Source organism: Perca fluviatilis, chromosome 12, assembly GCF_010015445.1.
Source record: "Perca fluviatilis chromosome 12, GENO_Pfluv_1.0, whole genome shotgun sequence".
In the NCBI taxonomy this organism is placed as follows: domain Eukaryota; kingdom Metazoa; phylum Chordata; class Actinopteri; order Perciformes; family Percidae; genus Perca; species Perca fluviatilis.
Genome location: NC_053123.1, coordinates 27,253,760 through 27,267,645, shown reverse-complemented (window position 1 = coordinate 27,267,645; position 13,886 = coordinate 27,253,760). Strand labels below are relative to the sequence as shown.

The following is a 13,886-nucleotide window of genomic DNA, read 5'->3' as shown; positions in this document are numbered from 1 at the left end:
ACATTTCGGCTTTTATAACCTCGAGGGGAAGACGGAACTTGATAGGAATCATGCTATATGCAGGCTTTGCAAAGCGAAAGTTAAGTATTTTGGAAACACCACAAACTTGTTTCAGACTGTTGCTCAGGAAAGGCATGTCACAACCTCCGACCTAGTAATCGTTACAGATATTGCTGCCAACATGGTAGCTGCTAGGCAGTTGGGCAACTTCAAGCACGTTAAGTGTTTGGCACACACAATTAACCTCGCCGCTCCGAGAGCTCTGAAACAGCTGACTGTGTCACGTTTGCTGGGGAGGATTAGGAGAATCACTAGATTTTTTTCACCGCAGCACCAGCGCAAGTCATGTCCTTGAGCAGAAACAGAAGCTACTCGAACTGCCACCTCACACGTTAAAGACGGACGTGGCTGCTAGATTGAATAGTGCCTTCGATATGATTGAAAGATTCCTCGAGCAATAGCCAGCCATTTGCGCTGCGCTAGTCTCTCCCGAGGTGAGAAAAAGTGGAACAGATGTCTGTACCCTGAGCGAAGCGGATGTCGACAATGCCGAAGAAAAGGCTGTGACCCTGAAACCAATAAAGGATGCAACCAACATCATGTGTGAGGATAGCACACTGACTTTGTCCGTGATTGCTCCATTGTAGGCACAGTTACTCCACTCCACTGCACTCAATGTGCCCAGTCGAGTTCACGTTTCAACACTCAACCTGGTAGCTGAAGTACTCCTTAAACCACATTTAGCAGTATTTTTTTTATGTGAGTACAGCACTTAAAAGCTAAATGTAAAAGCTCTTTTTATTTAACAGTTTTATACTTGAATGTATTTGAAAGCTGGCCAAAGCTTGGCACTTTTGCAGTTTTTAGTTGCAAAAGACATGTAAAGTAATATCAAACTACATTTAATTTGTTTCTTTTCTTTTAAATTGTATGTCTACTGCAATCACATGGGGAACAGTAACTACATTTATATACTGTGAATCGTTTTTTGAATCGAGAACTGTTTTTGAATTGAAAATCGATATTGAATCGAATCGGGAGCCTAAAAATCGGAATCCAATTGAATCGTGACATTTTCTGAATCGTACACCCCTAGTACGCGTTTACACACAACGTGGTATCGACTTTAGTATAGAGTATTGTGTACTTTTGTTGGTATCGGTACCGAATACTAGATTTTTGGTATCGTGACATCCATAGTCCCTTGTGACAAAAACCGTCAAAGGAAGCAGTGGAAAAACAAAAGGTAATTGAGCGGATCTACTGTGGCTATTTCACCTGACGTAGAAGTTTTAGTTTATTTGGATGCCTCTGGGTCGGTAGCAAGTTGACAGTTTGTTTTTGTATCTGCTATGAGTGGATTTGTATACTGCTAGTTAAGGAATGGTAGGTTCTACCAAACTCTACCATCTGATCTATCTAGGTTTTCTAACCACCTACCATATGGGGATGTTGGCTTGAAGCTTAACTCCACCCCAGGAACATTTCCTAATCTCTTTCAAATTCATAAGCTCATAGCCACAGCTCTCCCGTCACCCCCCTGATTAAAATCTCTCATTATACAAATGTAAGTTTTCGCAACTAATGGCAAAATTTAGTTTCGCTGTTTCATATCTACTTAATGAATGCAATGATTTCCCTCGTTGGATGAGATACAAAGCGACATGCTGCTCAACTGAAAACAATGACACGCTTGAAAGGACCACACATTGGTGGGGGGTGGTGGGGGTTCACTGATGATCACTTAAAAATGACTGCCTGATGGCCCAGAGCTGCTTTCTGTATGAGACAAGGCTGGTATTAAATTGAAACTTACTGTTGCCATGCTGGCCAAACTTTCTAATGTAGGACTGCACACATTGAGTTGATTGATAATGGTGGCAGTTTTGCCAGCCGAAATTTGGGGTTGACTTTTGAAAAAAATGGGTCCTTGATTTCAGGTGGAACTATACAAAAGCAGCCAACTCATATTTACATATATACAACATTTATTGCATGTCTGTTTGAAGAGGGATCACTCTTCTGTTGCTTTTCCTGAAGTTTTTCCCTTTTTTCTTGTAAAAATCCAAATCAAGGGTCTAAGGAAAGATACTATTGTACAGATTGTGAAGCCCTCTGAGGCAATTGGCATGTTTTTGCAGATTTTATCAACTGTATCTAGCTAGCTTATTAAAATTAACTCTTTGAGACACCCTGAAATCCTGAAAACCCTGAAAATGGTCCTACATATCCATTTGAAGGCATCATACAAATGTATAACTCAGTGCTGTGTAATGATTAAAATAATAAAAAACTCAATATCGTCACAAGTTGATGGTCCATATAGAGTGGAGCAGCATTGTTCCTGTATTGCAGGGTACAGCTAGATAGATGTATCATAGTATGGTAAAATAGCATAGAGCAGTCAATTCATGGTAAACTCCTTTTTCAGTATCCAGTAAACTATCAATCAAAACTTGCTAGTCAGGATTCATCATGTATCACTTGTCTCAATTAAAGTCTAAACACATAGACAATCCTAAAATGTGACATGCCAATAGACAAGTTAGACCCATATCTTCTAAAACGTACACAAATGTGTGTCTTAGACCATCTTTCCCTTTTTAGGGTATTTTTCATGCCATCAGAACCATCTGAGCCCCTCAACTGGGCTCAGATGGTTCTGATCTGCTCCTGTTAACTGAAATTGGTATAGCTCCAATTGGGATGTGCAAGACTCCTACATTATTTCTAGCTCTGCAGATATTGGTCGGCATATTTGCAGTGCAAAAAAAAAAAACTAAAGAGAGAATTGAATTCTGGTCCCAACAAGACGTCAAACTTTCCTTCAGAACTCTTCGACTTGGCCCTCCCTTACTCCCCTCTTTCCTTTCAGATTAAACTTTCAACAGGGCTGCCGGTGCCAAATTGGACAGGAAGAAACAGGAGGATTTGCTTGCTGCTTAGTCCAGCAGGAATGTGCATTAGCCCTTCAAACAGAGTAGAAAAAGGGGCAAGTTTTATAAAAAAACATTACCTTGTAAGTTCATACCCCACAGGCTTTAGTTTTGTTTATATTATTGTTCAGCGTCTGTGTGACCAGATGATGATAAAAGCAGCAGTCTGCAAAGTAGTGCCACTGAATTTGGATGAGTCACTTCGGAACCATTACCCACAATGCAGCTCTACATTACTCTGAGGCTATTAGGGTTTCTATTAAAATTGATATAACTAGCCTGCTTCTTGGCAGTGGAAAGCTGCGAAAAAGGAGTTCCCTCGTTCACCTATCTGGTACTCCTTATTGTTTCTAAATACCGTATTTTCTGGACTATAAGTCGCTCCGGAGTATAAGTCACATCACTCAAAAAATGCGTCATGAAGAGGAAAAAACATATGTAAGTCGCACCGGACTATAAGTCGCATTTATTTAGAATTTTTTTTTTCTTCATCTGTCAACTACACAATAGCACACAGAACAACAGGCTGAATACGGTAGGTGTCCGGTATGTTAACGTAACACATTAACAGTTATTGAACTATACAATAGCACACAGAACAACTAGCTACCAGGGCGTGGAGCACGGATGTATTAAAAGGCATGGAGACGTAACTGCACCGTTGACAAGCCCCTCCCGACTCGTTCCTCCAGCTCTGGCCATCTTGCTTTCAGCCCGCGATTAGCCGATTAGCTTTCTTTGTTTTCTTCATTGCAGTAAGAGTCACCTTTTCGCCAGTCCCTCACAAGTTTCTCCCTCATTTCAAACTTTCTTTCTGCTGCTCGATTACCGTTTTCGGGCTGCATATTTTACTACCTGCAGTTTATCTCTTTTCTTTCTCAGTTGTCTTTAGGAGCAGCATTCTAGTTGTCACAAGCCTAGAGCGCCCTCTCGCGGCTGTAGACGGTAATGTTTTCAGTATGAATTAACATTTAAAAACATGTTAAATTATATATATTTTGATATATAAGTCGCACCTGACTATAAGTCGCAGGACCAGCCAAAGTAGGAAAAAAAGTGTGACTTATAGTCCGGAAAATACGGTATGTAACACGCGTACAGTATACGTGCGGTGTTATCATAGTACTTTCCGGGTGCGTTTCTGTTTGAGTTACTTTTTATACAGTATATTTTTTTTATTATTTTAAGGGCAACATTTCCCCTACATTGTCCTTTATCAGTAGATGGCAGCATCTGTCTGGCGTGGACAGACAGAAGTCATTTAGTGGGCTTTATTCTGTCTTTTTTTTTTTTTAGAACCGTTCCACTGTTATGTCATAAAGTAACCCATCTGTTAGTGTTATTACAGTTTTCAATCAAATGTGTTGTACATGTATTTGTTGCCAATATGTAAAAATACATTTTTTTTTATCATTGTGGTTTAAAATCAGACTTGTGCTTATATAAGATAACAGAGGAGATGGTGACACAAACCAGATTGAGAATCAGAAGAAGGAACAGAGAGAGAGAGAGAGAGAGAGAGAGAGAGAGAGAGAGAGAACATCATCATGAAGAGAACAATAGGCGAGTTAAAGTGAGAAGTAGCATATAGAACATTAGACGAGAGGAAGTTGGGATGAAGAAAAACGCCTTCAAATCAATCAATCAATCAATCTATCCATACATTGGTAGACTACAACAGTGAGACATTTTGCAGCTTGATTTTTAACATTTTGTGTTTGACTCTGATGAATTGATGTAATAATCAGTCAGCCGACCTTGCGTATTATACTGTTGGATTTGAAGGATTTGCTGACCTTTTTTTTTCTTCTTCAAGCTAAGCTAATCTCCTCCCCTCCACTCCAGCACTCGCATCTTGACCAACCCTCACTGTTTCTCCAAAATAACTTTGATCAAGCTACTCTTTCTATTAATCTGTCAGCTACACAGATCTTTTTTTGACAACTCGCACTAGATATTTTAATCTAAGCAGACCTGCTACATGTGAGCGGAGCACAATTTGGACATTTCAAAGACTATCGCAGTAACACTGTGCACAAAAGGAAACCGGAAGGCCAATTACTTTCCCAGTTACCAGCTCAAAGCCCACATGTTCTCTGTCACAATTGGGCAGATGGTTAATTTAGATGGCTTTTGTGGGATTTTTTTTTCCATGAAGGGGTAAAGAGATGATGTGCATAATGGAAAGTATTCTTCTGCTTTCACTGTGTCATTGTAGGAGATTGTTGCATTGAAGTAATACATGATTTTCAGTTGATGGCAGTGCAACTGTACCTCGTTAAAATCTCCCATCTACAAAAATGTTTCACACATGTAGTGAACGTTTTTTAAAGTGCTTTTTAGATGTTTAGGCATAGAACAGTGCAAGGACCAAAACAAAAATTATACTCGGGGGTGAAAGATGTTGAATAATATCATCGTAGGCCTTACTCAAAGGTGCCCCATTTTCCTTATTCACGTTTGTTTAGCTGGTCTGTCTTTTTCTCTGGTTTGCCGTCAGTTTAAGTGATAACTAAAATGTATCTGGAATCAAATTGGCAAAATGTGTTTTTATTGGATATTCTTTTATTTATTTTGGTGATTTTGGTGTATTTCGGCTTTTAAGTGCCAAGAAAATAGTGTAAAAGCTGAAATCATGCACTCCTTGACTCTCCATTTGAGCAGCTGTTCTGTCCAATAAACTAGGCAATAACCCAGAGGATACCAGTGCCACCAGGTTTATCACAACTATATATTCAAGGTAGACTCTACAGTGAACTATATTACCATGGAAGATGCACTATATGCATCCCTGTAGAAATATCGTATGAGTGTTATAGGGATTTACCCACAGTCCATACAGCCTGGGGATTTGTGCCGTGTGAGTCAGTCTAATCCCAGCTTGGCCTGTAGTCCTGGCATTTAGTTGAACATATTGTATATAATGTAGACCTACCAAATGTGGCTCTGAAATTCAGAGCTCAGTTGAGATAATCATTTGATGCTCAAACTCCTTCTATTTACATATATATTATATTCTTTACACATAGCATTAACACAAGCTACACGTGTCGCAGTTTGCTGAAACGTTTTTTATCCTTTCCTTTGTACAGACAAGTGAAGGCCGTCAAATGACTCCACAGTAAAACCAGTACAGACTGAGGCGCTTTGGCCCAGGGCCTGCAGATGGGCATTCAGGCCAGGGTTTAGTCGGGGAGCTCATGTTGAGTGGAAGGCCCAGACTGACCAGTAACCCTCTGAGGCAGAAAACGGAGAACACAGCAGATGTTTCGGGTCTGGTGCCAAATAAGTTAGTAACCAGTTGTCGAGTGCCAGCCGGACTGGTCTGAACTGACCCGGGGTTGACTTTGTTTATCGCTGCTGGGCTCATTACAAAACCGGCTGAAATGCCACGGTGGACCTGGAGCACCAGAGGGGGAGGAGATGGGGTTGAAGCCTGCAACGCAGTTTTTACAAAACTGTGCAGCAGGCTGTGACGGCAAGTGTTACTCCTCTTTAATCTGACACGGGTTAACATGGTGGAACAAAGGCTAAAAGGTTGGGGCTGATTATAAAAGAGCATGGTAATATTATAGATGAAAGTTCTATCCATGATTATGAATAATGATAATTCATCTTTGGGATTTTGAGAGCAAGTTGTTTAATATCGGAGAACGGATGGTATTCCAACTAATTATGTTTTCTTACAGATACCTTAAACAATGTCAGTGTTATATCAGTCTTATCATAGTTTGTCCAACATATTTTTTTTTCTCCATAATCTGCACCAGCTGAGTTGGCAGAGAAGCATGACTGCTGAGCTGCTATTGGTGCAGAGGATTTTAATAACCATTCTTTCATAACCAAATTTGGGAGTTGGCTGCTATAAAGTGGTATATTGTGTAACAATTTTAAGGGCCACTTCACCCAAATTACTAAAAAGTGTATTTTCACACTTGTGGTACCTAGTCATGTCTTAATGTTTTGGTTTGCAGAGTTTATGAGATATCAATCTGTGAGATTTGTACCCAATACAATGTAGCACTGAAAATTACATCAACGGCAGCATCTTTTGCAAGAAACAATCAGAGAGGCTGCTAGAAAGGTATAAAGGAAATACGAGAGAGGTAGTCCTAGAAATACAACAACTCAGTCCAGCTCTGTGCTTTTCTCAAGAAAAACTTTCTCTTCCAGCCGGGCTTCTGAATCCTGCTGAGAAACCCACTCTCATACGCTCTCACTCACACACACACACACACACACACACACACACACACACACACACACACACACACACACACACACACACACACACACACACACACACACACACACACACACACACACACCTGAGCTCTCCATCATTTTTCACTCTTCCAAAGCCGACAGTTTACAAGACCCAAAGAATGGAGACTGAATAATGACATCACATTTTTCTGCCTCATGTGAATTCATACCTGGAGAGCGCTGAAAACCTGTCGTCTAATGAAACTGGCACAGAGAGCGTGGGAGGGAGAGGGAGGGAGAGAGAGAGAGGTGAGATAGGGATAGATGGAGAGAGAGAGAGAGAGAGAGAGAGAGGTGAGATAGGGATAGATGGAGAGAGGAAGACTGAGAGGGTGAGAGAGTTTAGTTGAGGCAGAAAGGTGTTTAGTGTGAAGCCAATCAGTGGAAAAGGAGTGAATGTGTATGTTAAGAGAGGAAGAGAGTTCGATGAGAGCTTTCTGCTGTGTGTGCGCGTGCGCGCATGAGACAGTGGCGATAATTCCCCCACATGAATAAACTTTGCCAATTTGTTTCAGATAAGCAATGTCTGGCAACCCTAACGCCACCTTTTCGGAAGTGCTTCGATTGATGCAGTTGGCGTTGTATGAAAGGGCTGCACAGCACTCAGATGCAGGGAGGATGGTGGTGAACGACAGCAACAGACAGTGTTGTTTTTCGTTTACAAGGACAGTGAAACAATACGAGCCCAGATATGAGGACTAAAGACATGTAAAGGCACGGCCGAGCCAGATTAACGGGGGAAACTGGAGAGTTATAGCAGGCGGCGAATGCTCCGCAACAGAGAACCGCACCTTCAGAAGGGTGAAAGCAGTCCCTCCAGAAAAACGCGATCGCATAATTCAATGCATCTTCAGCCAAACTCCGCATATTTATGCAGGGGCCGCATTTTTTTCAAATACAGCGCACTTTCGCCGCATAAATTGCCGATTTCCGCGCAAAATATGCGGGGCTTGCATGATTTCATAATCCCCGCATTTTCGTTGCAAAGTTGAAAAATGTTGCGTTTGCTTCACACAAGAAGTGTTCACTGTTGCCATGGGAACGTTATGAAGTGACGGAATTACGCGTCGTGAACGTCATCGAAAAAGCAGGGTGTTGGTGGAATCACTTTTTTTATTCTCTTTTTCGTCAAACCGCAATTTTTGCAAGTTCCCGCAATTTCATTGCATAAAATTGCATAAATATCCCGCATATTCCAATGCATTTTTTAAGAAAACGTGCCGCATAATCAAGGATTTTTGTCCGCACCATTCACAAAAAAACTCCACATTTTTCTGGAAGGACTGTGAAAGGAGTATTCGTGCATCAGGCTTTTGGATGGAGAGTCGCAGACAGATTAGGAAAAGCCCCAGCAAGACAGTGTTAAATGAGAACTTACACATGGTTCTATAGAAGGAGGAGGGGCGGATGAAAAGATGGAGGGTGAGTCAGAGCAGAAGAGAGACTGTTCAGGTGTGATCTCGGTTCTATCCAGACATGAAAGTGAGCTGAACTTCTCAAGGTTGGGAAAACAAACCCCACATCAGAGTAGAGAGAAACTCAAGTAAACTTTAAATGAAGATGTTTTTTTTTTTTTTCCTTTGAAGTTGCAGCTGAACTTCCAAACTGGGGACGGTGATAAATAAATGAGAACCAGGTGCCAGTGGATGAGTTGTTACAGATGAATAGAAGTATTAAAAGTAAGCTGAACAACAGACAAACACAAATGCACTATTTTCACATTTACAGTCTGCTGAGCCTTCTTTCAGTATCTGTTCATGTAATTAAAAAAAAAATAAATAAAATGGTATCAGATGGTGATTTTAAATCATTAAGTTTTCTGTACTAGGGGTGGGAATCACAAAAGTTTTTCAGTCTGTAAATTAAAATTATAGAACTATAGAGCAATTATAATGGGTCCAGACTTTGGACTTAAACGTGGCTGGGACATTTGTTATTTTCCTCAAGGGTCTCCGCTATTCCGTTGAAAACCTCTTCCTCTTCGGCTAGTTAACTTATGTTCAGTGTGTTAAGCGGCACCTCGAGGAGCCATGAAGTAACGATGCTGGGAGCAGGGAAATCTATTTAGAGCACCTTAACTTTTTTGTGATATTATACTATTATACTATAACTTTAAATCTTGATATTTTGCAACAGCCTACCGACTATTGCATCGCACAAAGGAGGACAACAATATATCGCCGTATCGATGTTTTGTCGCACCCCTATTCTGTCCTATTGTTAAGTGTGTTGGAGACCTGTTCAGTTGAATTATTTAAAATGAAAGGATGTTTTGACTGTAAACCTCAAGCAACAACTTGTATGTAAAATTGACATCCTGGGATAATACTGTATTTATATACACTCTTCAGCCGTAACCAGAGACAACAGGATTAGGTTCTGTCCAGTTTTTTTGTTTATAGTGTCAGTTTTGTTGGCAGGAATGCACTAATAGTGGTGTTTTAGAAGGAAAAACATGGCTTATCAACAACGTCAATATCACGTTTCCTTTTTTGGTGCATCATTGTTGTGAACACACAGGAAGCACTGCATTCAGGAGCCGTTAACGCAAAACCTTCAATTGAATATTCTCCAACCCAAGAATGTGACAGGCCTCTATCTTTGCCTCCGATGGTGTCACATTGCCTCCGCTGCCTACAGCGTACCTGCAGGTGATGAAAGTGGCAGAAGGGAGGGAGACGGGGGGGGTTGTGTGTAAACGCAGAGGGGGACTCCGCTCCACAAACATTCGGACCAATCTGTCAAGATCCGGCAGGCGGCCAGGGCATCTTGCTATCAGCCCTGCCTGCCCGGCTGCAGTGTATTTTTAGAGTGATTTAGAGGTCCTGTCTATAATGATAATAACGCTGCAGCTCCTGCATGAAGCCAGACGCTCTTTTTGAATGGAGTCGTAGATAAGAAGGGGTGGAGGGGAGGCTCAGGAATACCAGCAGCACACGCTGTAGCTGATATGAAATGAGGAAGGAGTTAAAGGGCAGAGCCACTGACTTTTACCAGTGATACCTGCTGTTATTGTACTGAACCAGATACAGTGAGCAGTAGTAGAGGGGCATCAAGATGATCTGGTGAGATCTTGGAATACCTTGCTGCATTGTTTCACATATTAATGAGGAGATTAAACTCCTTAGTGCTTTAAGATATGGAGTTGTTTTGTTTTATCTATTGGCAAGTACATTAACATAGAGTAATCAATTTAACAATTTTATGTCTACATAATAAATGATAAATGCTAGAGCTGGGCGATATGGACAAAATCAAATATCCCGATATTTTTGTATTTTCTAATATTTATCAATATTGTGGCAATATTGTAGGGTTGCCAATTGGTGCTTTCACAGAATATGCACACAATGAGATTTTTGGTAAATACTCATCCGTTATGTTGATATAATAACTATGTGGGTAAAGGCAAATAATAGAAAAGCTAGAACAGTCTGGTGTGTTCAGAAAATGACATCACTCTACTGTAATGCAGTCTTTAAAACCAGGAAAAGACTTACACAACACATATCATGATATTACGATATCCAAAATTTAAGACGATATCTCGCCTCATATATCGATATAATATCGATATATTGCCCAGCCCTAATAAATGCCCATGTGCATTGTAAATAGAGTAAAATTAAGACCGTATAAGTGATACATTTAATAAACCTTTTTAAAGAAGCAAGATGAAATTATTCATATTCACTTATCCAGCTATTGGGCATCACCACACTTAAAGGGAAGTAGAAAACAAGATGGATTTCTAAAACATTGTCCAGGCTAAAGGACAAAGACTGTGTTGTGTGTTCCCCGTTATGTAATTATTGGGCTCAAATCCCCTACCCTATAGGGAATGAGATTGTGAATATACATTAAAAGTAATTTCAAAATTCATAACATAAATGTATGTGCATTATAAGGAGATAACAGTCCCAAAGCTGGAGTCAGAGAGTTGCTGACCTCAGCTGTAGTAATAGTACAATGATGAACTGTATTAAGAGTGAAAATACAACCGTGAGTAGAACCAACAATACTTGGATGAGTTGCAAATTACTTAATGGCGCAAGGAGTAACAATTTATTTCTCAGTTGCCCAAAATAACAATAATATAATTGCAGGGTGCATCAATGGTAGAGGAACATTTACTGTACTTTGCCGCTATCTGCGATTTCTGGCTTTGCAAACTGGAGCGCAAACTGGACCGCTTCTCCGAGAGAACTTTAGTTATTACAACAGTTTTTGGCCGTAATGTCCATGATTTCCAAACCGTGACTCTCAAGTGAATGCGGCAAATACAAATTGTATTGTATTGTATTGATCTGACCTTTGGTATTTTATCTCTGCATTAAATAGCTTGATTTCTTACCTATTTTTGCAAAACCTGATTGTGTCAGCTGCAGACTGCTGTAATTCGGGACATGCAGATTAGCTAAGGCACAACAATGTTGGAATTCCCACTGGTCACCGGTTGTTAGAGGTCTTCCTGTACATCATGTAAGGGCTGTTCAAATTTTAATTTGAACCTCGATTCCAAAAGATACATGCCTGGAGGGCACTGAACATCCCCCAGTGAAGTTGGGGATGCTTTGCTCAAGGGCAACCTAGCAATAGCTGCATGTAACTATATAAATCACTGTCTCTTGAACTTCCAGATAAGGTTTACACCAAGAGAGGTATTGGCTTTTCTTATATTTAAATGCAACATATGTCTTAGTTTCTCCTTCACGAATTAGGCCCATTGTGTTTTGTGATTAGTTTTCCACTCACAATTCCCTGTGGTGCAAGGTTTAAATGAAGCGAATTAGTTAATGCGTGACCGGACAATTGAATCTCACTTTTTCTATTTGTTTTACCGTGTGTCTTGTGCAGGCAATTCCCAACTGGGGGCGACCATTGTGGATGCCTTAGACACCCTCTACATCATGGGTCTGCACGAGGAGTTCAAGGACGGCCAGGAGTGGATCGAACAGAACCTGGACTTTGGAGTGGTGCGTACCTCAACTTCCTTTTGTACACATGTAACATGTATGGAGCAATAGTTTAGAAATAACAACATGCTCAGGAATCCTTTAGATTAGAGGTGGTGGTTGTTGTTGATGGTCCCGAAAATGCTGTGTGTTCCCACTTTGAACAAACTGCACAGCAGTTTGGAGGACGGAAACTCACATCTTAACAAATCTCAGTGTTACTTGATTGAACACTAGTTTGACGACCTGCATCTGCTGTGAAAACACCTAAGAAATCACAAAGGATCATTTCCTGTCAAATTCAATAGCCAAATGCTTCATTTGGCCGGTCACTATGATAGTCAGCCCCGATGAGAGCCATGGTGGATAAATGGCACTGAGCGGCAACCAATGAAAGGCAAATAATAATTACATGTCATGCAACAGAAAATATTTATGCAAGTTGATGCAATTTTCTTGAGTACCATGCCATCCAGCACCAGTAGACCTAAGATAAGATGCCGTATGATTATTATATATTCATATGTTCAGTATATGCAAGCTTCCTCACAGTTAGAATATCTGCTTTTCTTTAATACAATCAAGAGGTTTAAATACAGTAATAATTTTAAGGGTTCTCAGTGCTATCTCTTGATTCCCCACTCAGTGTCTTTTTACACTCATCATCTATCACTATCATCCCTTATCTTTGGTTCTGTCCATTTCTATTTTTCATTCCCCCCTCTCTCTGTACTCTGACAGTCTTTTGGTTAACAACCTCCACTCTTTTCCATCTCTCTTGTCCATCAAATCTGCAGCTCTCCTCATTTATTTCTGTTTCGCTCCTCCTCTCCCATTTCCAGCTTCCTTCCCTCTGTCAATCAACTCAGTCCACCCTCTTTTCCCTTCTGTTATGTTTTCTGGTCCCTGCTTACTCTTACCCCTGTCTTCATCCCACACTACTGTTTTATTATCTTTTTTTTTTTTTTTTTCCTTCCCTGTTTTGTCTTTACGGTCACTCTTTTATAACCTCTTTGTAGTCTTTTTATTTGACCAGGTTATTGTCTTCAATCTCCCCTCTTTTATTACATTTGGCAATCACATTTTTTATCTGTCCCTCTATCCATCATCTGCCATGTCTATCACTTCTTTTTATCTTTTTACCCTCTGTCCACCTTCCTAGGTTTTCCTTTATCCTTTCCCTTTTCCTCTGTCTTTTCCTTTGCATTTATTTCTTGCCCTCCATCTTCTATCCTTTACTATCTCTCTTTATCCACCCCTCCATCATTCTCCAACTTAATACCAACTTATATCTTATTTCTAGGGGTGCCCGATTCAGAAAATGTCACGATTCGATTCAAAATCGATTTTCGATTAAAAAAACGATTCACGGTATGTAAATGTAGTTACTTTCCCCATGTGATTGCAGTAGACATACAATTTAAAAATATGAATTGATTTTTGGAATTCTATGAATCGATTTTGAATCGGTAGAGCTTGAATCGCGATTCGAATGTGAATCGATTTTTTTTTTGCAAACCCCTACTTATTTCTCTCTTTTGTTTTTTCCCTTTTTTTCTTTCTATGCTCTAATTGTTTTACTCACATTTATTCACACCTAGGAAGGCTTCCATCATTTACCCGTCCACCTGACATGGCTCTTCTATCCTCTTCTATCCTCTCACTATCCTTACATATCCCTCTCTCCTTTATTCTACTTTACCTCATGTCTTTTCTTCCCTTATCTCTC

General features: G+C 40.3%; 1 protein-coding gene across 1 annotated transcript in view; it reads left to right on the top strand.

Moving 5' to 3' along the window:
* The window catches only part of man1a2 (mannosidase, alpha, class 1A, member 2), a 139,778-nt gene that overhangs the window by 55,559 nt on the left and 70,333 nt on the right, over positions 1–13,886 (top strand). The window contains exon 4 of the mRNA XM_039817834.1: positions 12,060–12,178. Coding sequence (XP_039673768.1) covers positions 12,060–12,178 — 119 coding nt within the window. The remainder of the gene's footprint in view (positions 1–12,059; positions 12,179–13,886) is intronic.